At 39.4% G+C, this 26,694-nt stretch overlaps 2 protein-coding genes across 4 annotated transcripts in view; both read right to left on the reverse strand.

Annotated features, from left to right (window-relative positions):
* Positions 1 to 554, reverse strand: part of rnf213a (ring finger protein 213a) — a 194,618-nt gene extending 194,064 nt beyond the window's left edge. Inside the window, 1 exon segment of one of the 2 annotated variants that reach the window (NM_001353835.1) lies at positions 387 to 554. The gene's annotated coding sequence lies outside the window, so the exon portion shown is untranslated. 2 annotated transcript variants of the gene reach the window in all.
* Positions 555 to 17,681: 17,127 nt separating this feature from the next.
* The window catches only part of LOC101885757 (5-hydroxytryptamine receptor 3A), a 36,660-nt gene continuing 27,647 nt past the window's right edge, over positions 17,682 to 26,694 (reverse strand). For both annotated transcript variants that reach the window (XR_012401281.1, XM_009299813.4), the window contains 3 exons: positions 22,177 to 22,387; positions 21,194 to 21,364; positions 17,682 to 18,445 (listed from right to left, as the gene is read on the reverse strand). Coding sequence is in view for 1 of the 2 variants with exons in the window: in XM_009299813.4 (XP_009298088.1) it covers positions 18,147 to 18,445; positions 21,194 to 21,364; positions 22,177 to 22,387 (681 nt within the window). In the remaining variant the exon portion in view is untranslated. The remainder of the gene's footprint in view (positions 18,446 to 21,193; positions 21,365 to 22,176; positions 22,388 to 26,694) is intronic.

The raw sequence follows: 26,694 nt of genomic DNA on the forward strand, positions 1-26,694 counted from the left end.
TATAGAGTATTTCACGACCAACTTTTCCCCCAATTTACACAGTAAATGACAGTTTTGACACTTCATCGACGTTTAAACTCCAATACCGCATGTTATGCTAACGTTAGTATTTTATCACATAAACTGCGCAAACAGCCGCAAACTCGATAACGCAACAGCTATTATGTTAATAAGGAAGCTAAACACTAGTTGTGCTCTGGAAAGTTGACGTACATAATAAACAGTCTGCTCGGGTGTTATTTTAGCTGTCGAAACGGTTTGTCTGATGTTAAAGTATGAGCTGTGTGATGTTAATCCAGACGAACTGCCAATCTAACCTCATGTGACATGCTAAAGCTAAACAGACACAGACTACCAGCAAGCCGAGTGTCAGGGTTTTGTCTTACCTAAAGCAGGTGTGCGTTGTCACAGAGCATGCATGTCACCGGACCATCATCGTGTATTTGACACAGCTACTCTGAGCAGATCTGACCGCGTCTCTGCTTCTCATGCAAGAAAGCTAACCTTGCTGAAGAAGAGCCCGGGCACTTGCATCTCAGAACTTTCGATTCGTGAGAAATGGGCGTGATGGTTATAAAATGTACTTACATCCAAAACCAAAAGCAGACAACACATTGCAAGCTGGCAATAAAAAAGAAAGAAAAAAAATAAATAAATAAATAAATAAATAAATATATATATATATATATATATATATATATATATATATATATATATATATATATATATATATATATATATATGTGTGTGAAAATGTCCTTACTCTGTTAAACATCAATTGGAAAATATAAAAAAAATAAAATAATAATAATAATTCAAAGGGTGGCTAATAATTCTGACTTCAACTATATATATATATATATATATATATATATATATATATATATATATATATATATATATATATATATATATATATATATTTAATATTTAATTTATTTTTCATATGTAAAGATATTTGTGTATTGCTATATATATATATATGAAACCAGAAGTTTACATACACTTTATAAAAAGGAACATTACCTTTTTTTTATGTCTGATGGTAAATCATACTAAACGTTAGAATTAGGACGTTAGGATTACCTAAATGATTTACATTTGCTAAATGCCAGAATAATGAGATTTTTAAATTTCTAGACAGTCAAAAGTTTACACACATTTCCTTGGTATTTTTTTTTTTAGCTTTGCTTTTGAAACTGTATAATTTTGGTCAAATGTTTTGGGTCTCCTTTCACAAGCTTCTCACAATAGTCTGTTGGAGTTTTGGCCCATTCCTCCTGACAGAATTGGTGTAACTGAGTCAGATTTGTTAGCTGTCTTGCTTGCACAAGCTTTTTCAACTCTGTCCACACATTTGCTATAGGATTGAGAGCAGGGCTTAGTGATGGCCACTACAAAACATTCACTTTGTTTTCCTTAAAGCACATTATAACTAATTTGGCAGTATGCTTGGGGTCATGGTCTGTTTGGAAGACCCATTTGTGGCCAAGTTTTAATTTCCTGGCTGATGTCTCGAGATGTTGCTTCAGTGTTTCTACATAATGTTCTTTCTTCATGATGCCATCTATGCTGTGAAGTGGACCAGTCCCTCCTGCAGCAAAACAGCCACACAACATGATGCTGCCGCCCCCATACTTCACAGTTGGGATGGTGTTCCTAGGCTTGTAAGCTTTCCCCTTTGCCCTCCAAATGTAACACTGGTCATTATGGCCAAACAGTTCAATCTCAGTTCCATCAGACCACAGGACATGTCTCCAAAAATTATTCTTTTTCCCAGTGTAATTTAGCAAGTTGTTATCTGGCTTTTTTTGTTGTTGATTCTGGCTTGTTGATTTTCCTATGTTGTCACACAAGGAAGCAGTGTGTTTGAGGTTTTCCTTAAATACTATTCTACAGTTGTGCCTCCAATTAACTCAAATGTTGTCAATTAGCCAATCAGAAACTTCCAAAACCTTGACACCATCATCTGAGCTTTTTCAGAGGCAGAATAATCTTAATGTATGTAAACTTGACTTTCAAGAAAAGTTATAACAATTTCTCAACAAATACCTCTCTCATTATTCTGCTATAAAGCAGAACAGAAACACATTTGATAACCCTAACTTACCTAAAAGAGAACAAGTTTAGTCACATTTTGGTTTCAACTGTAAATATATATATATATATATTAGTTCATATAAACATTGTCATATTTTCTAATTTGTAAAATGTTACAAATCAACTAAATAAGCTTATAACGATTATTTTAAACCGAAAATTATTGCAATGAAATATTAATATTTTCACACTTATGATCTTGCCTTGAGCTTGTCTGGCTTATTACATTAATAAACTTTTGCAAGATCTACTCCCTCCTGATTGAGTGTTGCCACATACCCAGTTGTCCCTAGAGCTGGTTTCTTTGTGGTTTATGGTTTTATGGTTTCACGGTAAGTTTTACTTTTACTGAAGTCTAGTTTCATTTTTCATTTTATAAGTTCAAATAAAGCTCAAGAGAAGGGGGGAGGGGGACTATTCATTTGGAGTGACAGGCCCTAAACTTTAGTTTAGTATGCTTCTGTTAGAAAGGCCCTTTATGAACACTTTAAAATTGTTTAATAAGTGTTTTACACTTATACTTATAAGTGTATAAGTGCTCTCTTTAGCTCTCGGCGAAGGCGGTCACTCTTCCTCCTGCTCCGTCCCATATCTCTCCCTGCTAACACCGCTTGTCTCGTCTTATTCTATCTCTGAGGCTCTCAGTGTCCTGCTATCCAAACGAAAAGGAATTATGGATATGATCAACTGGTCTCTGAATGCAATTGACACTATCTTCTCAACGAGATCGCTGGGTTCCGGGGAACTTATGCGGGGCCCTGGGATATCGGAAACTGATAAAAGCGGTCAGCGCAGCTCAAAACCCCACCAGGCTGGCCGGCTTGATTGAATCACTGATGGGTAGGGTCGCGAATCAGACAAGGGTCCTTGACCGCAAATTGGAAACCATCGAAGTGAAATCAATGACTGTAAAAAATATGGACGACGCGACAGCCCCTTTTCCCATTGAACGCCTTGAGGGCAAAACGCCTGCTTGACGGGCACAAACTGTCGCAAAAGACTGCTGAAATTGGAGCCTTGACATGCGCAGAAGGACTGTCTGATGGAGCCAGAGGAGGAGCCGCGAAAATGAGTGGAGTCGAGCTTCCAACCAAACGCTTTATGTAAAATCAACCACGCCCCCCGAACTTCTCAGTATGCGTTTGCTGTCATATCAACACAAATGGATGTAATAACGTTAACAAATATGAGGGTTTTATATATTCAATCGCGGCAGCTCCGGGCCGCAGCGCATAACATACTTGCGGCGTCGCAGGCTGATTCCGGCTCGCATGCGGCAGCGCCGGCTCGCTCGGCTGCCGCATCTGGCTCGATTGACTCGGGCTAGAATCGGGCAGTGAGTCAAGGCATCCAGAGTAGGTCCAGCAGAGGTAGTCAGTCTGAGCTCTGAGGGGTAAGTCTCCGTCAGGCGAGAATCTAGCTGAAACTGGCTCGAGTGTATTTTGCTATCTGGGTGGCTAGGCGTACGTGTATCAGCAAACTAATAAAGCCCGAAAAAAGCCCTGACCTTAGCGAATAAACAGTTTCCACCAGGATCATGTATGTCAGAAACTATAGTTTACTGCTGAACTCATTTTATCATGGTAAAATAACACGGAAATCGAATAATAACACTTCAGTCTCCTGCCGAAGCTCAGACGCGCTGCTTTGAGAAACTGTCAATCACAGCTGTCAATCACGATGACACGCCCAGCATTAAATTACTGCTAAAAACAAACTGTTTACAAAAATGATCAAAAATGAATGTTTACAAAGATCTGCACCTATTTCAGCACAATAACCAGTGCCTTAATCGACCAGAACCATCTTTCGGGACATTTTATTGCAAGTGTAATCATTTTTTTTATTTGGGCTCAAGTCTCCTTCATTAACACGGAGGAGGCGGGCTTTATGACTTGTACTGCAGCCAGCCCCCAGGGGGCGATCTAATGGCCGAGACCTTCACTTAAACGCAGGCTTGCGGCACACTTGGGTGAAATTAGCGGCTCTGCAACAAATTTTAGCCAGATCGGGAGACGAGTGATGGACATTAAATATCTGTGAAATTGGCAGGTATTGATCTAAAATTGAAATATTTTTTTTTTCTTTTCGGCTCTCTTCTTACTCCTGCCAGTCGGCCTTGGCTGGAAGCAAACAAATCTGGTTCCCCGGGGCTGGGGGATAGCGAGATATGCTGAGGCTCTGAAATTCCTGAAACCCTCCCAAGGACACCTGCTGGACTCTGCGGGCTCACACACACATAGACAAACATATCTACAGATAAACACTCACCACCGATCCCCATCCAAACGCCTTCGTGTGCTTTCACCCAAGAGAGGCGTGGGCGGGGCTGTGACTTGCGCCATTTATGGCTGCTGGACCAGCTGGATACCCACACTCGTCAGATTGTTCTTCCATTGTTCTTCCCCCATGTCAATGTTGTGTCCTGCTGATGTGCTTATGCTAAGATAGGGCTGTTTTTCTCCATTTCTCCCTTTGTCCTAATCAAGGGCAAGCTGAGGGTTTTTTTTTTTTTTTTTTTGTGCCTAACTGTCCAGATGTATCTTACTTTGTTTCTGAATGCTACCTCCTGTGACCTGTCTCCCCCAAAATTGTGATGTTTGTGTTTGGTCGGGGAGGTTCCATTTCACTATACGAAAGTGTATGTGACAAATAAAGGCCTGATTTGATTTGATTGATTTGATTTATAATGTGACATTTAACATTATTTCATCTGTTTTTTCATCTCATTTTATTTTACTCACTACTTTTATTCCATTATATTATATTTCATAATGTTTTATTATTATTATTTTCTTTTTATTGAACTCTTGCCTGTACTTGCCTGTACTTTTCCTAAAAAGTGCTTTAATAATAAACTTAGCCTTATAGTCACCTAAATTAGTATGAATCAAATCAAATAGCTTTATATTTTGTGCTATTCCCGGCTTAAGGTCTTTCGCAAAACCTTCCCCAATCGCTTTGCTCCCCATGCTTTCCTGTCTGTAATCTCCACTCGGTAACACTTTACAATAAGTACAATACAAAATATAAACACTTATAAGGTTAAGAATAAGGTTCATTAGTTAATGCATTTACTAACATGAACTAATCATGAACAACACATGTACAGCATTTATTATTCATAACTGAACATTTACTAATGCATTATTAACATTCAAGTCCATGCTTGTTAACATTAGTCAATGCACCATGAGTTAACGAGCTAACAATGAACTACTGTATTTTCATTAACTAACACTTACTAACATGACTAAATACTGTAGTAAATGAATTGTTCATTGCTTGTTCATGTTTGTAAATGCATTAATTAATATTAACTAATAAACCTTATTGTAAAATGTGACCCTCTACTCTTTTATATCCAAATAAAATGTGAAAATACACCCCCAACCCAAATTTAAAAGATTAAATCAATCTATACAATTCTCAATCTTATTATTTAGTACTTCTATTATTATATTTCTTACCTTTCCCGTGTTCCCGCTTTAAATACCACCATATTCATTCATTTTAATGTGCTCAATGTATTTGTTTTGTTGTATTTTTTCATAATAAAAAAATATTATTATAATATACTGTATATTATGATATATATTTATATATAATAATTTATACATGATGTTTATATACTATATAAACATCATGTGTTCATCAGTTTCATTTGTTTTTGTGTTTGTTTAAAGGCCCTGACACTATGCTGTCTGTGCCATCTGTTACAGAGCTCATGGTGAGCTGAAAGACATCTTGTATGCTTGAGGGGTCTGTGGCATTGGTAAAGTGAGGGTATACCATAAATGTTAAAGTTATATATATATATATATATATATATATATATATATATCAGGGCTCAACAATAAGGACTGCCCGGTGGCCCAGGGCCAGCGTGAGAGACGCTTGGGACAGTAGACAGGATAATTACTGGCCCGATTGGGACAGTGCTGCCACTGCAACATTTAATTGGTCTGCGACTATATATCAATTGCGTGCATTTTAAGTTTAGTCTTCAAATACTGCCTTCTCTGTGATGTCGTTAACACCATATTGCTTTTTGGTTCCTCTTGTCTGATTTGATGTTTTGAGCATGCTACTTTTTTCCGTAACCTGGTAAAAGCCAGTACAGCGAAGAAACAGCAACATGGCAGCAACATCAAATTATAAGGCTAAAACAAAATGTCTGTTTCTAACGTCTTGGAAGCAGACATTTACATGTGAACAATGCGACAAACAAATAAATAAAAAAAATACTGATAAAAAAAATGAAAAAAAGTGATGTTTTGCACGGTTTGCCATCAGTTTGACAAGTCAGCCACCTTTTGTTAAATAATTTCGAACCACAATAAAATACCTCCACATTTTACCCTGCTCTTTTGTTTGGAAAACACTTTTATTAACATGTTTTTAAGTATTGAAATTCTAGATTATTTAAAATATGTGGCAAAAAATAGCTATTAACTTCCCTTTTTTTTTTGGTGGGGCCAGTAAAAATTTGGTAGGGCAAGTAAAAATCTGAACCACTGGCCCGATCGGACCAGTATAAAAAATCCTTAGCGTTGAACCCTGTATATATATATATATATATATATATATATATATATATATATATATATATATATATATATATATATATATATATATGTATATTTATTTATTTATTAAAAAAACACTTTCGTCTTTGCCGATGAGCTCCAACTTTTTCAGGTTGGAGGTTCTTTGCCATTTGCCGTCATCTGATCTTTAGCTCCCTCCACGGATTCTCATTTGAATTTAAGTCAGGACTTATTCTTGGATGTGGTGTGGAGGTGCAATCAAGGTGAATGATCTAAATTGGCTGAACATTATTAAAAGTCCTGAGTCGGATTGGTTTCAGGCTGGTTCATGTGGAGGAGATCATTAGAGAAAAAAACTCATGTGGAGATCAGGACAATTATGAATAACGTCTTGCACACTTTGTACTTTGGATAATCTTTAGAGGTACAGTTGGTTTTATATTCGCACATTCTGTCATTTAGCAGTCTCTATATTGTTTACCATGTTACTTTGAATATTCGATTGGAATTAGCATGCAAGTAGACTTCTAAACAACATTAACACTCTACACCAGGGGCGGACTGGCCATCTGGCAATTCTGGCAAATGCCAGAAGGGCCGGACCATTTTTTAAATGTGGGCCAGTCAGCTATTTATTTATTTATTTATTTTATTTTTTCATATATATTGTTTTTTAAATGTAGGCAGCTTTTATCTTGTGCGAGATGTGAATATTATGATGATGATGTTGATAATAGTAAGAATAATAGTAAATGTTAAGCATTGGCCCAATCAGCAACAACCGGCTGGTTTCGAGATGGGTTGTCCAATCTGAGGTTTGACATAATCAAAATTTGGCAAGAATGTCAAACAAACAGTAAGTGCAACACAAGCTTATTATCAGAGATGGACCATAAAAAGGGAAAGGCAGTCAAGTCAGACATTGCCAATTACATAAAAAGAACTGAACTAGTCTCGAAAGGGGGCAGTGCAGTGGCGCAGTAGGTAGTGCTGTCGCCTCACAGCAAGAAAGTTGCTGGTTTGAGCCTCCTCTGGGACAGTTGGTGTTTCTGTGTGGAGTTTGAATGTTCGTGTGGGTTTCCTTCACAAGTCCAAACACATGCTATAGGTGAATTGGGTAGGCCAATTGGGAATTGGGTAACCCAGTAATGGGTTGCAGCTTTGAGGGCATCCACTGTATAAAACATATGCAGGATAAGTTGGCGATTCCCAGATTAATAAAGTGACTAAGCCGAAAAGAAAATGAATGACATGATTGCATATATAAATGGGTTGTTTTTGTTTCTGTCACATACATTAAATGTTTAAATATCTCTTAAATATGGTACTGCTTATATAATTTTACCATCTGTACACACATTTAAGTAGTGAATATGCGTGTCCTTGGGTGGGGCTGTGTCAGTGTGGTAATGTGGGCTGGTGTGGCTACAATGCCAGCGCTGATTTTTAGTCCCAGTCCTCTACACTTATCTAATTCACTGTAAACAGTGTTGTACTTTGATAGTTATTGGCTGCTAATATGATTTCACTATTTAGAATTTGCAAAGAATACTTTTCTGAACTTATGTTATTAAGGAGAATGTCTGAATTTCCTAATATAAAACCAACTTTACCTGTATGGATAATCTAAGGAGCAATCACAGCAATATATTGCAGCAGCCGAGATGTTTACACAACACGCTTGTTATGTTTTTCTCCATAAGACTATATAACACACATACTGTAGCTTCCTTTTTTTATTATTTTTATTTATTTATTTATTTTTTTGTTTATTTTATGATATTAAAGAAAACTACAGGAAAACACATAATTATATTTTGTATTTTTAAATATCTTATTCAGTATTGCAGGTGTTTTTCTTTGTGGGGACAAAAAAAATCTAAAATTACTGGTATTAAGGCTAAATAATAATTATTTTAAATAAAAAATAATAAGAACATTTGGTGTCCTGTTAAAGCCATGATATTGGTTAACCTTCTGATGATGGTTTCCATGGTAGAAACCATGGAAACAGTGCACAATCATGAGGAAGCAGTAGTCATAGCCCCTAGGATTTTTGTTTTAAAAGCCCCTAGCTTTTAGTTGCATTGCTAAAAATAACCTAATGTGAAATCACATGGATTGGACGACTAGAGAAAATGAAAGGGAAGGAATACTGAAACAGGCAGTTTTGTGAATCTAATTCCATCATGGATCTGAGCATGGAGAGAGAAGCTGTGCTTTCATTTGTTTTATTAAACAAGTGAGCAACTGTTTGGATATTTTGTAGGGGGACCAACAATTTTAACCCAAAAGTGACCGATCTGTCAGATGAAGAAAAGCCGTAGTCAGAGTTTTGATTAAAAGATGCTTACTGAAGATAGTTTGCTATTTCATTAGCAGAAGCCAGCTTCAGCACTCACAAAGAGTTTGTAGGTTGCTCTTCTTAAAATTTCAAAACAACAGCAAATATACTCTCACATAACATTATTAACTGCGTCATGCTATACATATGGGCCTGTTAACCTGATTGGGGGCTGCATGGTGGCGCAGTGGGTAGCAGCAAGAAGGTCGCTGGTTTGAGCCTCAGCTGGGGTTTCTGTGTGGAGTTTGCATGTTCTCCCTGTGTTGGCGAGAACATGCAAATGCGGGAAGATTCCTCCGAGTGCTCTGGTTTCCCCCACAAGTCCAAAAACATAGTGGTATAGGTGGATTGGGTAGGCTACATTGTATGTGTGTGAATGTGTGTGTGAATGTTTCCCAGTGATGGGTTGCAGCTGGAAGGGCATCCGCTGCCTAAAACATATGCTGGATAAGTTGACCCCAGATTAATAAAGGGACTAAGCCAAAAAAAAGGAATAAATGAATAGCCTGATTGATTAAAACACAAGATATTTATTCATTCATTCATTTTCTACTGCTTTTCCGGGGCCGGATCACAGGGGCAGCAGTCTTAGGAGAGAACCCCAGACTTCCCTCTCACCAGACACTTCCTCCAGCTCTTTTGGGGGGATCCTGAGGTGTTCCCAGGGCAGCCGAGAGACATAGTCCCTCCAGCGTGTCCTGGGTCTTCGCTGAGGCCTCCTTCAGTTGGGACAAGTCTAGAACACCTTCCTAGGTAACAGATGCCCGAGCCACCTCAGCTGACTTCTTTCGATGTGGAGGAGCAGCAGCTTTACGCTTTACTCCAAGCTTCTCCCAGGTGTCAGACCTCCTCACTTTATCCATAAGGGTGCCACCCTGCAAAGGAAACCCATTTCGGCCGCTTGTATCCGAGATCTTGTCCTCTCGGCCATGACCCAAAGCTCATGACCATAGGTGAGAGTAGGAACGTAGATTGACCGGTAAATCGAAAGCTTTGCCTTTCAGCTCAGCTCCTTCTTGACCACAACAGACCGCTACATCCATTGCATTACTGCTGCCACTGCACCAATCCGCCTGTCAATCTCACGTTCCATCCTTCCCTCACTTGTGAACAAAACCCCAAGATACTTAAACTTCTCCATCTGGGGTAAGGACTTTCCTCCAACCTGGAGATGGCAAACCACCTTTTTTCCGGTGGAGCACCCTGCCTCGAACTTGGAGGTGCTGATTCTTATCCCAGCTGCGTCACAATCAGCAGCAAACCGCCCCAGTGCATGCTCACCCAGTAGGGCGCAGCCAGGGCCCCACCCTGGAACCAGGCCTGGGGTTAGGGCTCGTACGCGAGCGCTTGGTGGCCCACAGAACCCGGCCGGGTTAGCCCAAAGGAGTGATGTGGGACCATCCTCCTGCAGGCCCACCACCTGCTGGAGAAGCCATAAGGGGCCAGTCCATTGTGGAACAGATGGTTAAACACAGATAGACTTAAAAAATTTCCATGTGCGCATGTGTGTGTGTACAATTCTGAATGAGATCTCAATATCTTAAGCATACAAACGTCAGACAGCCACTACACTGCTCAGAGCTGACCCCGGACCTGTGAAATGATCTACAAATGAATAGAACACACACACACACACAAACACACACAAAGTACAATCTGTTCCTTACCCAAGGCTGAGCGTACCCTTTTGTAGTCTTAAAACTGGTTAAAAACCGATACAATCTACATCCAAAGTGACAGCTCACATACAAAGGAATTTACTTTAAGTGATTTAACACATAAAATGGCAAATAACTCAGGAAACAGTTGTTTCCGATTCTTCGAGAGTCCAGGTCCACTCAAGAGGTCTCCATGACCTCTGACCTGGCTGGGTATCCTGACGAAACAAATCATTCGGCATACAGAAAAAGCAATGACACACATATAATTCCAGTTTTATTCTGAAGTGGGATGACACTAGGGTCATCATAAAAATGTCAGGGTTCTGCCACTCTGGTCTTGTACATTCTTGTTTTGGTGGCAGAATCCGGACACAAGTCATGTCTAGTCCTGTTGTGCTCGGCTTGAGTTTCCTTGGGTCGAGCACTTGTTTCTGTCATTGTGTGTGTCTCCGTGTGTGCGTGCGCCTTCGTGGGTGTGCGCAGAGCGTGCGCGCTCCCGCTTGATGCGGCCACGCGGGCTCTGCGTCCCTCCGATGCGCGTGCGCTCTTGTACTCGTGTTTGTTTTCGTCTGTCTGCAGCGTGGTGTTTCATTCCCTGTGTCTCAGTCTAGTTGGTTTTGGTTTTGGTGGGCGCTGGTGAGTGTTTTCATTCACCGTGTGCTCGTGTCTTGCGTCTGTTGTCAAAGCACGTGGCAATGTGTTTACATTGTGGTCACATGCTTTTGTTGTGTGTTTCAGTGTTGTGCTTGTCTTGTCATGAACATGCGGTTAATGAGTTCTCTCACTGGCTGCATGTTCTTGTCCTGTTTAATGTGAGCGCATGGCTTGTGTTGTCTCTCTGTGTCATGCGCTCTCCCGTCTATTGTCTAGTCCCACCCTCCTTGTTAACTCATTATTAGTTTGTCATGTTCACCTGTTTGTCAATTTACTTTTGCTTTATAATCCTCTCATGTTTTCATTCCTGTGCCAGTTCGTCGTCGATACTCCCTCTGTGTTCCTGTTCCAGTCGTGTCTTGCCAGCCCAGCCAAGTTTGTCTGTTTGTCTTATAGTTATGTTTTTACCCCCCTTGGGGTAGTTTGTTTTGCCTTTTTGTTTTATTTGTACTTTAATATTAATAAAACCCTTATTTGTTGCAATTGAGTCCTCGCTCCTTTTCCCCTTACCCGACCGTGACAAGAATCTTGGCTCTTAAACATTAAACTTTATTAATGATCCTGGACAGGCAGACATCCATCAATAAACCCACACCTTAAATGTGTAATGTTATCCATATAGTCTCAAAAAAAATTTTTTTTTTTCTTGTTCAAACTACTTAATAAAATGAGCTGAAACAGCACTATTCTTGAGATTTCATTAGGACAACTTAATCCACATAAATCTGTTAAAAGTGTTAAGTTAACTCAATCGATTTGTTTGGGGTCAACATTAATGAATTATGTGGAACCCTGAATTTTTCATGTGTAATATTGATCTACCTTTCTACATTTTGCATTTAAATATTTCTACATCTGATGCCTGCCACCAAACTAATACATATAGTACAGGAATGGTGCTCAGAAAATTCAAGAATTTAAATGAAATGTCTGTCATTTCTTCTGTTGGCTCAATGTAAATAAAAGCTACCCTAGAAACGAAATATCCTGCTGCTTTTACTGTAGATGAAATTTCATAAAGAAAACAAAAGTGAGTAAATCATCCACAGAACAATGCATTTAATCTTGTTAGGACAGCTGCTTGGAGAACAACAGTGAGGCTCATCAGATTACACACAATACTTTCCTTTAAAATAAACAATACTCAGTGGAGAGCTGTGTTAATTATTGTAAGACATTTTGATGGCCTCCTGACCATTAAGAAGAAGGAGGCAACAAACTTTTAATGATCCCTTGTGGCGACTGCCGCTCAAACCAACCTTGTTGACAAACAGCCCAAGTAGGTATTGCATTAAATGTGGGAGGAATTTATAAGTAGGCTGGATTACTAAAACACAACAGGTTATTGAGAGGTTGGGTTTAGGGTTGTGGTAGGTGAAGACAATAAATTAAACACAACAGATTACTGTGAAGTTGCATTTAGGGTTGTGGTAGGTGTAGACGTTACTAAAACACAACTGGTTACTGTGAGGCTGGGTTTGGGGTTGTGGTATGTGTATACATTAACAAAGCAACAGATTACTGTGAGGTTCCCTGCTGAAAAATCCAGCTTAAACCAGCCTAGGCTGGTTGGCTGGTTTTAGCTGGTTGGCTGGTTTTAGCTGGTTGACCAGCCTGGTTTTAGAGAGGTTTTGGCCATCTCCAGGCTGGTTTCCAGCCATTTCCAGCCTGGTCTTAGCTGGTCAGGCTGGAAAATGACCAGCTAAATCCAGCTAAAACCAGCTGGATCAGCCTGGTTTAAGCTGGACATAGCTGGTTTTGGCTGGGCTCCCAGCCTGGCTAGGCTGGTCAAGCTGGTTTTAGCTGGATTTAGCTGGTCATTTTCCAGCCTGGAAATGGCCAAAACTCCTCTAAAACCAGCCTGGTCTACAAGCTAAATCAGCCAACCAGCCTAGGCTAGTTTAAGCTGTTTTTTTTTTCAGCAGGGTTGTGTTTAGGGTTGTTGTAGGTGTAGACGTTACTAAAACACAAGAAATTACTCTGAGGTTGGGTTTAGGGTTGTGGTAGGTTTAGCCATTAATAAAACAACAGATTTCTGTGAGGTTCCCTGCTGAAAAATCCAGCTTAAACCAGCCTAGGCTGGTTGGTTGGTTTTAGCTGGTTGACCAGCCTGGTTTCAGAGGGGTTTTGGCCATTTGCAGACTGGTTTCCAGCCATTTCCAGCCTGGTCTTAGCTGGTTAGGCTGGAAAATGACCAGCTAAATCCAGCTAAAACCAGCTTGACCAGCCTGGTTTAAGCTGGATATAGCTGGTTTTGGCTGGGCTCCCAGCCTGGCTAGGCTGGTCAAGCTGGTTTTAGCTGGTCATCTCCCAGCCTGACCAGCTAAGACCAGGCTGGAAATGGCTGGAAACCAGCCTGGAAATGGCCAAAACCTCTCTAAAACCAGCCTGGTTGACCAGCTAAACCAGCCAACCAGCCTAGGCTGGTTTAAGCTGTTTTTTCAGCAGGGTTGGGTTTAGCGTTTTGGAAGGTGTAGACGTAACTAAAACACAACAGATTACTGTGAGGTTGGGTTTAGGGTTGTTGTAGGTGTAGACATTAATAAAACACAACAGATTACTGTGAGGTTAGGTTTAGGTTGGTGTAGGCCTTGGGTGTCAAACTCAGGTCCTGGAGGGCTGCAGACCTGCATAGTTTAGTTACAACCTTGCTCCAACACACTTACCTGTAGGTTTCAAACCAGCCTGAAAGACACAATTAGTTTGATCAGGTGTGTTTAATTAGGGTTGGAACTAAACTGTGCAGAGCTGCGGCCCTCCAGGAATTGAGTTTGACACCTGTAGTGTAGTTGTAGACGTTATTAAAACACAACAGGTTACTGTGAGGTTGGGTTTAGCTTTGTTGTAGGTGTAGATGTTATTAAAACACAACAGGTTACAGTGAGGTTGGGTTTAGGGTTGGTGTAGGTGTAGACGTTAATAAAACATGTTAGATGTTAGTAAAACACAATAGTCTGGACTCCATGTCATGTAGAAGACATTAAATAGATCAATAAAGACTCCAGGGCCCGTTTTTTCAAAAGGTTTAATCCGGATAAAATTGATCCGGATTTAGTAATCCTGTTTTTGTGATCCATGATCACGTAATCCAGCTTATTTTTGAGCCAGTTTTTCAAAGCAACATCGGATTGGATCAATCTGATCCGGATAGGAACTTTTCAGGATCACTAAATCTGGATAACCAGTGCTCAAACAGGATAGGACATCACAATGTAAACTATAGATATGTAAAGAGTAGAATAGCCAGGGTGGGGTCAATATATCTTTATTTTATTTGAAATGAAAACTAAGAAAATTTAATAATTATTAAAATAATAATAATAATAATAAATAATAAAAACAAGAAAAACCTCACCCCATCCTCTTCCAGCAGTCCACTCATCTGAGACCTACAACACTGTACATTGAGGATATTTATAAGTTTCAAATATAGATGTAAATTAAAAAAAAAAGAAAAAGACTTAATGTCAAAAACTCCACAATGAGTTCAGACTTCCTCATCTGATGTGGAGAGAGCAGCTTGTCTGAGTGTAGCCTTTAGGAGGCGGATCTCAAGTCTGGCCTTGGTTTGCTGCAGTTTGGTCAGAGTCAGTTGTTCCTCTGCCAGACGAAGCTGTGCTTTTGCCCTTTAAGTCTCTTTTTTGCAATTGTTGAAAGAGATTTCAAAAATCAGTGATTGCCATTCTTTGCATTTTTTTGTTATTCCGTAATCATTGCATGCATCACTAATACATATTCTAAAAAGAAAAATCTTTTTCATTGAGATGAATATATATATATCAGTTGGTGACATAATAAAATTGATTGTTTTTAGTCAGTTTTGACAGCTGTTTGGGGGATTATTTTATAAGGCCAAACTCGTTCTACTTTGCTGTAGGCCTATACTGAAAGGCTGAATACGTTAAAGCCTATACTCACTATAGCCTGACAGATGAACAAATAAAATTAAAACCTTATGAATAAATAGTATATCTCGTAAGATACTGCATGATCCAAAAATAGTATTATTTAATACATTTTTTAAGTTTTCATTACATTTTGGGCATGAAATCCACGCTAAATCCACCCTTCTGATGGGATCAGTTTAATCCAGGTTTTTTGGATCAAAGTGATCCAGATCCTACAAAAAAGGTCTGAAAAACCCAAACTAAAGGTTTGTTCCGGATCAAAACCAAGATTGGATTACGTGATCTAATCCGATTACGTAATCCGTTTTTTTCTTTTGAAAAACCCATTTTCAAGATTTGATCCAATCCCTTATCCAAAATCCTAGTGGATTACTTTTGAAAAACCGGGCCCAGGAGGTTTGAACAGCCCACTTGGAGCTCAAGTCCCACCCACTTGGAGCTGACCTGCCCATTTGGAGCTGGCGCTGACCTTTGTTTATACCTTTCTCTAACAGCCACATGCCAAAAAGAAGAACAGAATCTGCTGAATGTCCTATTGTTCCTTACAAGGCTTTCTAAAAGTGTGTGGAAAGTGTGAGCGGTTTCACTTCTATCCCTGCTGCTATATTTGAAGTAATGTACCTGACCTCATCATAGTAACTTGCACGGGATTATTGAAGTTCTTCTCAAATCCTTTTAGAAATAGACGAACGTGAGAGTGAAATGCAAAAAAATAGAAAAAAAAAACTGATTAGTCTTTTAACCTGAAAGAAGAATAAACTGATTTATAAATATTATTGATGCGTTTTGGACTATTATGAACTCATGATGCAATTACTTTAACAAGTCATAAATTTTGTACCCAGAAACTTAGTTCAAGTTTAATTAATTTATATAGCACGTATACAGCAGTTGGGACACAGGGCCGCACAATATGCTTTACAGAAAAAATAAAAATATAACAGCAGTAGGCACATAATATAAGAGAGCATAAAAGGTTTAACAGATTAAACAAAAAAAGCAGAAAAAAATTCGCCTAATTAAAAGATATCACCACAGTTTTCCACACTGACAGAATTAAGAACAAGACCGTTTGACCCCCCTAAGTTCTGATCTAATGTTACGCCCAGGTTACGTACCTGGGGCGTTTACAGTCCGACAAATCACTGGGCCCAAATATAATAACCTCTGTTTTCCCCTCATTTAAAAATAAAAACTTCTCAGAAAGCCATGCTTTTACCTCCTCCAGGCACAGTAACCGGGAGTTCACAACAGATGATTCGTCCAGTGACAGATAGATTTGTGTATCATCTGCATGAAGATGAAAGTGCATCTACATATTTCCTGAAAATAGAACCTAATGGGAGCATGTAGAGAGAGAAGAGTGAAGGTAATAAAATTGAGCCTTGGGGAAGACCACACGTCAACAGTGCCGTACAGGAGGAAAAGTTATCAATTTTGACAAAAAAAACTTCCTGTTGGAGATGTTTGATTTAATCCAGTCATTCTCAATCTGTGGTACGTGTACCACTAGTGGTACGCGGGCTTCCTTCTAGTGGTACGCGGAGGAATGAAATATGTCATGTACAACCTACATATATTTCAAAATGTATCAAAAATTATATATAATGTGCCATATGTGACATATAGCCTATATTACTGAGGTAATCTGCCACGTTTGTTTTACTGTGCAGAGTTGTAGCTGCTTTACTGGGCCTACTACACTACTGTATTTCAATACTGCTCATTTTGGTGGTACATGGAGTGACAATTTTTTTCTGAGGTGGTACTTGATGAAAAAAGTTTGAGAACCACCGATTTAACCCATTTCAGCACTGTGCCCCTCAGCCCAACCCAGGACTCTAGCCGAGATAATAACACAGAGTGGCCAATGGTATCGAAGGCTTCAGATCAATCCAGCAGAATTAAGGCCACATGATTACCAGCATCAGTGTGGAGTTAGATGTCACTCAGAACTCTTAATAGAGCGGATTCAGTGTTATGAGCCGATTGAAGAGGCTCAGCGATACCAGTCTGAGATAGAAAACTTTGTAACTGATTAAGTACAATTTTTTCTACACTTTTTAAGATGAAGGGTAAGGCGGAAATGGGTCTTTTTTAAGTCAGATGGGTTTTGTGAGGCCTTCTTGAACAGAAGTGTGACGGTAACAGTCTTTAAACTGGCCGGCAAAGTACCGGTCGTAAGGAACTTGTTTATAACACTGAACAAGGCCGGGCTCAGAGGTACAAAGAGCGAAGTATAAAATTGTGGGTGGACAATTTCGCCAGGGCCAGAAGTGTGTTTTAATTTTGAAATTATGGACTTCAGATTTGTTAAGGAAACAGGAGCAAAAGTAGTAAAAACACATACAGGGAGATGGCAGTTTGAGAGATCCACTGAGACCCCAGACGGGCTCAATTTCGACCCAAACCAAACTTCTAAATATGTTTATTTTAACACTGGTAGAAAGGTTGACACTCAACATTGACTTTTCATTAAGTTTATTTTTCTTTGCTATAAACAATAATCACTGAAGAGAAATGCAAAACTACTACAGTCAAATCCCTAGATTAAATCAACCGAAATAAAACACATTCAATCCCTCAAAATCTCAGCAGTGGGATCATTAAACAACTCCACAAACAGCATCGCTTATAGTAACCTGTGACATAAATTTTTTTAGCAATATTTATTAAACAAAACTATGGTTATAAACTATGGTTGCGTAATTATGAAAATGGGGCTGGTTGATATTATTAAAATTACAAACGCATGCAGAATATACGCAGAGCAGTGAGAAATAAACATTATGGTAGTTGGGGTTTATATATTTTCTTTAAAAATGAGAATAACTCAGTAATTCTATTTGCAAGATTCATATCATTTTGAGATATATCATCAGATTATATTCACCACCAGAAACACACACAATCAATCAGTTGAAGAGGACTAGGCATTTGTGTAGGAGTAGTCAAAGCTGTTATCTGCATTGCTAGACATATCCCAGAAGTCCAGATTATTGACCTTGCAAATATCAGTTTGGGTTATAGCGATTACAGTTATCGCATAAAGAATGTAAATGCTTATAAAAAAACCAAAGACGAATTTGTCTACGCGGTTGGCAAATGCCAGTTTTTTCTCCACATGATCTGCTCTTTCATCAATCCTCCCCAAGATGTTGACGGTTTCCTGGAGGGTTGCGATCTCTGAAGCCACATCACCAGTCTTCGGTGTTGTCACACCAGTATCTGTTGAAGCAGACCACATTGTTCTTTTTACTAATCTAAAAGTGCTTCAATTGCATTTGCTCATTTACAGACACGTTTATTTAAAATGACTTACAAATGAGGATAAAAGATGCACTTATAATCACCAGAGAACAGAAATATATTATACCTGTATATAATAGTGATGGGAGGTTCGGATCATTTTACTGACTCGGATCTTTGAGTCTTGTTCATCGAGTTTTCGAGTCATTTCGAGTTGCCAAAATATGATAAAAATGTTATAAATTGCTTCCAAAGACATCTACAACTAGCCCATAAGGTTGATCACACGACAAATAAGTCATAAAAAAGAATTCTATAAGAAGGAGAAAATAATAGTTAAATGTTTACCTGCTCTTTTGTCTATGACGGTATTGTTGTCTCTTTGCTCAGCTCACCTCTTCATGTCTTCAAATGTCAGTGGTTCGTTCACGTTACACTGACAGTCACTTATAATCTTAACCAATGTACATAGTCCATAGGAGCCATGATAATTAGTTCACCTTTCAAGTCTTCTGGCTCTTGAGTCATTCGTTCATCACGTGACAGAATGACTCAAACCCGATAAAGGACTGGAGAGTTGAACAGATAAATTCTTTATCCGGTTTTAAATGCATATGATTGGCCCGTGAGGAACGAATGACTCAAACCCTATAGAGGACTCGAGAGTTGAATGGATCAATTCTTTTTATTGGCTCTAAACGCATATGACTAGCATCTGCCTTTCTGCGATGAATGACTCAAAAGACTTGAAATGAACGATACCACCTGCGCAAATGTGCGCACGCACGGATAAACCAATAACTCCATGAGATTACTCGTATTTCCCAAGTCATACTAAAGATTCATTCAAAATGACGGAATCGTTCAAGAAAGACCCATCACTCGTATATAATGCTATGGCAAGTCTAAGTTAGTTTGGCAGTTTATTTTATTCATTTATTTTTTTAGGAAAGTGTCTGGTGCATATGGAGAGAAAAAGATCTGTGTAATCGCCTGTGTGAAACTTTTTTTTTTATTTATTAACATCCAGAAATATTGATTCTTTATAATCAAAGGTGAAGTATGTCATTTACCTGCAGCCACAGTGGGGTTGATTAAACAAAATGGCAGCATCACTTTTGCTTATAATGTTTCTGGTATGGTCTGTCACCTGCATGTTGTTGTCATGGTCATTTGTGTTTGTTTTCTCAGTGCACGTGGCGTTTTGACAGCTTGCCATGTGCTTCACTGTCTCACCCCACTCGTCATTGAACTCATTAGTACATAATTAGTATTAACCCCTTGTTGATTGCCAGATTGGATCGCTGTGAATCGCCCATGCAGATGGTACTTATGTGCCTCATGCCTCAAGAAAAGAGAGACCATCTTGCTTGTGCCTCTACTGCGGTAAACCAGGGCATTTTGCCATGAAGTACCTTTCTGAATTTCTGAATTCCCCTTGATCTCGCACCTTGTTGCCCATTACCATCCAACATGAAGGATCCCTCACTCCATCTCTGCCTTGCTTGATTCAGGGGCTGAGGGCAATTTCCTAGACTGTGCCACTGCCAAGCAGTGGGGTATTCCCGCCATTCCACTCCCTTCTCCCATTTCTGTCTAGTCGTAAGCTGGTCAGCTCATCTCCACTGTTACACACATCACACCCTGTGTAAGTCATGTTGTGTCTGGCAATCACTGTGAGGCCATTGAGCTGTACCTGGTGATTCACCTGGTTCCCCTGTTGTCCTTAGGCATCCCTGGCTGGCACAGCAAAATCCTCACGTTAATTGGTCCGGGAATTCTAATTGGACTACAGTCAGTCTTGTCTTGCATCTTGTTTGGGTTCTGCCTTGTCTCCTGGTTCTTTGTGCTCCGTGTTGCAGGAGGAGACAGCCAATTTAACTAAGGTCCTGGCTGAATACCATGATCTTCGTCTGGGCTTCAGCCGGTCTCGGGCTGGGTATCTCTCTCCTCTTTGACCAAATGACTGTGCCATTGACCTCCTCCCAGACACGTCACCTTCAGAAAGAGAGGCTATGGACAGGTATATTGGGGAATCACTTAATACTGGTCGCATCCATCCCTCATCATCTCCTGCAGGTGCAGGGTTCTTCTTTGTAAAGAAGGATGGCTCCCTATGTCCCCGTATTGACTAAAGGGGGCTAAATGACATCAAGATGAAGAACAGGTACCCCTTACCAAGTTATCACCAAGTTAGACCTCCATAACTCTTATCACTTGATACGCATTTGTGAGGGAGATGAGTGGAAGACAGTCTTTAATACCCCTATGGGGCACTTTAAATATCCTGTCCTACCCTTTGGTCAGACCAATGCCCCAGCTGTCTTCTAGGCCCTAATTAACGACGTGCTGAGAGAGATGGTAAACAAGTTTTTCTTTGTGTTTCTGGATGATATTCTTATTTTCTCATCCTCTTTACAGGCACACACTCAGCATGTGCATCAGGTCCTGCAACAGCTACCAGATAATCAACTCTCTGTTAAGGTGGAAAGCTGAAAGCTTCTAGTGTGAATAGTAAGAACTCGATTAGCTGCTTCATTTGTGTCTGACTGGAGTTGGTGATAAACTCAGCAGGGCACCAACCCTCCAGGACCAAGTTAGGGCACCGTTATTCAAGTTTAACCTAGTAAGACCTTGATTAGCTGGTTCAGATGTGTATGAGCTAGACTCTGCAGGACACCAAGTGTGCAAACCTCTTATTCCCCTAGGTGTTTAAAGTCATCCTACCTTTCTCCTGATCCAAATTGTTGGATTGCGTTTTGGTGTTCTGGTCTGATGGATGAACCTTGGCGGATCGTCTACAGATCAGAATGCTGTCGTCCACAGATAGACGTGTAAGCACCATTGATATGAGTATACTCAACACCAGACACGTCAGACAGAAGGTGAAGTGATAATCTTCACAAGACAAAAACACACAAAATAAACATTATTGTGAATGATCATGGACTAGTTATTTTGTTTATTAAAGGAGCGAATTTTGATATACATGTGTGTCATGTAGATCAGTATAGTATAACTTTACACAACACAAAATCATGTAGTAGGGTTGTCAAAAATATTGACTTTGCTACTAATCAGTGCTGAAATTTTGAAAAAATCCATTTCCCTCTAACATTTAAGTGCTGTTGAGTGTGTTTTTAAACACTGCTGATTGCCCATTGTTTTCACATGCTCAATATATATATGACTTTGGCCATGAAGGTCATTGGTTTACCACACTTTACCGCTGCACCAAGTGCAGACACAGATACATGAACACTGGAGAGTTTCAAAGCCGCGCCGATCAGTTGATCCATCAGCGGATTGCTCATATGTCAGCGCATAAACAAACCAGCTGTGTTTGCACTCGATGAACAGCGTTGAAGATTGGTAAGACGATGATCTTTACAGCCAATCGCAACTATTTCTGTTTAGCATGTGAACGCACTCCACAGCGCTCAAATGTTAATGGACGCTTTTAAAATTTCAGTACCAATTAGTAACAAAGTGCTTTTGACAACCGCAATTCAAGTTTATGGTGGTATGTAAAGTTATACTATACTGATATACATGACACAGACTCCCCAATGTTAAATTAGCACCCAATACTTCAAATGTGCAGTAATTTCAGTACAGATTGGTACCAAAGTCAATACTTGCAGTATTTAATTTTAAAATGAAGCAGATTTAAAATGATTTTCTATATTTATCTTGGTTGGTTAACTTACAGAGGACAGGACTACAGTTGCCACCATTCGGCAGGTGATCGTTGAGGATGAGGAGGAACATGGTGAAGCTCAGGACCAAGGTGACCTTAAAAGTGTTGCGTTCTCCTCCTTCAAATGGCACAGAGAAGCTTCCCAGGTCTGTCAGCATTATTAGCACACTAGGCAGGATCAGGGTCACAAATGCACCGAATGGGTTGATAGAGAGAAAGACCTGTACAAACAAGTGACAATTAACAACGCCACTAATTAATAAACAAATGTGAGTTTAAATTCTCTCTTCAATATGAGTTCATCCAATTGATAAAATATTATTCTCTCTTTTTTCTGAGACTGGCATCTCACCAGAAGCTGATTTATCAATGGGCAGGTGTACATTGGCTGGAAATGAATTCAAGGCAGATATAAATCTGATCGCTCAAACCACTTTAGGAGGGGGTCTGGAAAGCATTCCAGTTGACATTGGACAGGTCTTAATGTCAACCCAGGCTTATTCTGAAAATGTACCATTATATACATTTCTGAAAGCACCAAATACATCCCAGGAGCTACGTTTTTTTTTTTTTTTAGTTTTTGTTTTCACAAATCCACCAGAAGCCGCTGTATGTGCTTTTTCAGATCTCTAATGTCTCTCGCGAGTGCCATTCTTGCCTGCTGTTGTGACATAAATCCACCAGAGGTCGCCATCAACTGACTGACTGACCAATCGACTGACCCCCCTCCCCCTTCCCTAAACCCAACCAACAGTGTTTTCAGAAGCACAGATCGACCGATTTTGTGAGAGTAGGTTATACAAACATAAATGTAAATTCTTTTAAATTGAGTTTGGAAAGATGTCTTGCACGTATCTGCACAGAAAAAAAAAAATGAAAAAATCGTATCAGTCTGGTGTAGATACATTTATGTGTGGCCAAATGTAAATGGAACCATTTTCCCAAATCATATAGCTATCCAACTTGAGAAAACATAAAGCGACCAGTTGTAAACAGCCCTATAAACTTCAGATTGCGTTTTAGAGAGAAGGATGAGTGTTACCAAATCTTACTTTTATAACTGTCTCATAGTTTTGAAACAGAACAAGTGTGAAAGGTCTCTGACAAAAGTGAATGAAGGCAAAATATTTGGCAAACACGGCTGGCCACTCATGAGTAGTCTTTAATACAGTTTATTATGTCTTAAATTAGCATTAAAGTATTTTAATTGTTGTCATTATAGATCTGTGCATTCCTTCCTCAAGCCATACCTCAGTTACTAAACAGTAACAAAAAATTTATTATTTAGTAACTTTAATAGGAATCGTGTACAATGGCAATTAAAATATTTGTAGCAATTTGTATTATTTAACAAATATATTACGCAGCACCCCTCGCCCAAACAAGCAGGACATGGGCCCTATCATACACCCGGCGCAGTGTGGCGCAAGGCGCGGCGCAATAGTCTTTTGCTAGTTTCAGCTTGGCACAAGAGTCGTTTTGAGGCGTTGCGCTACGCTGTTTAAATAGCAAATGCATTAGCGCTCAAATGTGTCCCCATAGGCGTTCTAGTCTAAAAAGGAAGGCGTTCTGAGGCGGACCGCTGGCTTGTTGCTATTTTGAGAAACTATAATAGATTTTTCAATAGACCAAAACAAACCCGATCTAAAGTCGAGCGCAGCAGAGTTGTGCCTCGCTTACACACTGCTTAGTACACACAGGAAGATATAGAGCAATATGCAAATATCTTTACATAATAAAAAAAATTAATATTAAGGATATATATAGGCTATAATAACAATATATATATATGATATAAATATAAAGGATTAAAATATTACAAAACATATTATTTTCTAGCCTACATAAATATGAAAAACCACTGCTTTTGTGCCTTCTTCATCTCGGGAGGCTTTTTCAGTTCATTCATAACAATTTGTTTATGTATTATGTTATTATTATTATTAGCAGTATTATTTATTATATCCATATTTATGTTTGTTTCATTAAAAACAAGCTTAGATTTGCCCACCTGCAGGTTTTAGACCATATGGGGCACAGCATGTGTTTTAGGATATAATTTTTTGACCACACTTCGCTATTATTGTTCATTTCTTCGTTTTCTGGAAATTAGAACTGAATTTAGAAATAGTTTTGAAACAAATATTTGTGCTTAACACACAAAATTAATTATTTATAGGCTAATTGATGTCTGTGCGTAAAGGTTTCCCTATCCATGAGAGCAAAAGTGAAAGTAGATCATTTATCTCTCATTCTCGGTAGATGTTCTGTTTAACTGTTTTCTGTTAAAAAAAACTGTTAACTGTTAATGGGAGGTGAGACTCTGATTGATTTATTCTCAAAACACACCTATAACTCATTAAGAAAATAAACTCAACCCTTTTAGACCATGTGCCACGGCGCAAAGCGGATTTTACCGTCCTTAAATTAGCAAAAATGCATTCTGCCACGCCCTGAAAGCGCCCTCAGTTTTGCGATTTGTGCATGGACCGTCAAAATAGAGCCCCATGTGTTATACTTGCTCCCCCAAATCTCTCAACTAGAGAGTTTAAGGCTATAAGAATTTGAGTTCACCTCCAAACTCCAACTTAGCAACAGGTCAAACTCTGAGACACATACTTTAAAAAAAAAATTATTAAATACTAAATTTCTCTATCAAAAGTACCTCATTATTAAAAGCACATGTTATTTTTTGTGCACATTTCATACTAGTTTTGTGTCTGAAGTTACTGCTTATATCAAAATCATATATTAACAATTTAGATTGTTAAACTTTCTAAGATTAAAGGGCTTCAATTGACAACTTTATTCTCTTCTGGAATCAAAGACTATTGTTTACATCAGATGGCCTCCATCCAAACAAACTTGGTGCATAAGTGAAAAGGAACAATATACAGTGTACTTCACCCTCCATCATCCGTCTGCTCTATGTGCAACTTAACCAAGTCCCTTTAAGGCAAATCAATTTACTTGGCAGCCATCTTTGAAAGGTTTCTTAGGCAGTATGCTCTGGCATTCTGTCTGAATGGGGAAACATCAAATTCTCCAAAACTGCTTGCCAAGCTTTTGATTACATTTCATCTTACGAATGACCAATAAATTTAAACAACAACTGTTTAGTTTCGTTTCTAAATGTTCGTATCACACAAAATCTGAAGAAACTCACGTCTGGTCCAAGCCCCTCCCCCGGAGAATTGTCATTCTATATCGATCGCCGATTGGCTCCTGTACTAGAAGGCGGGCTTTATTCGCCATATAGCAATCGCTGATTGGCTCCTGCACTAGAAGGTGGGGCTTTATTCACCATATTGACAGTTACACTTTTCCCTATTTAAAAGTATACGAGTGACATGTCTTGTGTATTCTATCAAAGAGCTTCGAATGACCAAGAGGCGACACTAAATAGAATGTTCCATTGCAACAGCAGCGCCCAGCAACAGCCCTGGATTACGCCATTTTAGAGTAAAAGTGATCGGCCGTCCATTGGATCTCATTACTGTCGCGATGGCGAGCAACTGCTTTGTTTTTTATTTATCTATTTAAAAAGCGCATTAAAGCTGAGATACAACCTGAAAGACGACAATACAACACTTATTATCACAATCATCAGCACTTTTAATAGTTTATTTTACAGACTTATAATCCGCTGTTGTCCTATTGGAGTTTACATTTCAAAATGGCCGTCACGCCCTCTAGTGGCTGTTTCCCAAATTACACTAGAGTGTCGCCTCTTGGTCATTCTAAGCTCTTTGATTCTAAAGTCTTTGACTGAAATCAACTTAAATGACACAGACATGAACCAGGAGTGTCCGAATGACCACAGCACTTCATGTCAGCACCTGAGTGGACATATAGCTGACACATTTCATAAAGACATCAATAAAACCATGCAGTCACAAAAACCACTGCTCATGGACACAATAGACACTGCTCATACCCTGCACAATGAGCTCCTATTAGATAGACTTTGACGTATCAGAACAGCTTCAAGACTCAAGGATGATCTCCAGGTAAGCAGCCAAGTCAACATATTTCAGCGGCCGATTAAACCAGAGCCACAGCCTTTATCACCAGACACACTATCCATATCTCCATAGCCCTCTTTGAGTTTCTCACAGAAAATGGAGGAACTTGCTTGGAAATAAACTCTCACACTCCATTGCTCCAGCTCTAGATAACAGCTAAAAAGTGGTGAGCTCCACAACAACCTCTGCACCCACCTGACCCTCCACCTGTGAGCACCCTCTGGCCTCTTCCACAGTGCCAAGGCCCTTGAGCTGTCTTTAGCTGGTGAATACATTAGCTTTTAGTGATATGTGTCGGGTGCACACTTTAGCCCCTTTCACACATACACACCTTTCCGGAAAATTACCGGCAATTTCCGACAATTTCGTTCTGGCTATTTTCCGGAAAGAGAAGTTGTAACATTACTGGTAATTTGCCGGAATGTGAATGCAGAAGGAAGATTGCTGGAAAGAGCGCGTGCACGTCTAGAACGTGCTGACGTGAGACGTCTGCTTTAGCCAAT

The sequence above is a fragment of the Danio rerio genome, chromosome 3 (genome assembly GCF_049306965.1).
Source record: "Danio rerio strain Tuebingen ecotype United States chromosome 3, GRCz12tu, whole genome shotgun sequence".
Classification (NCBI taxonomy): Eukaryota; Metazoa; Chordata; class Actinopteri; order Cypriniformes; family Danionidae; genus Danio; species Danio rerio.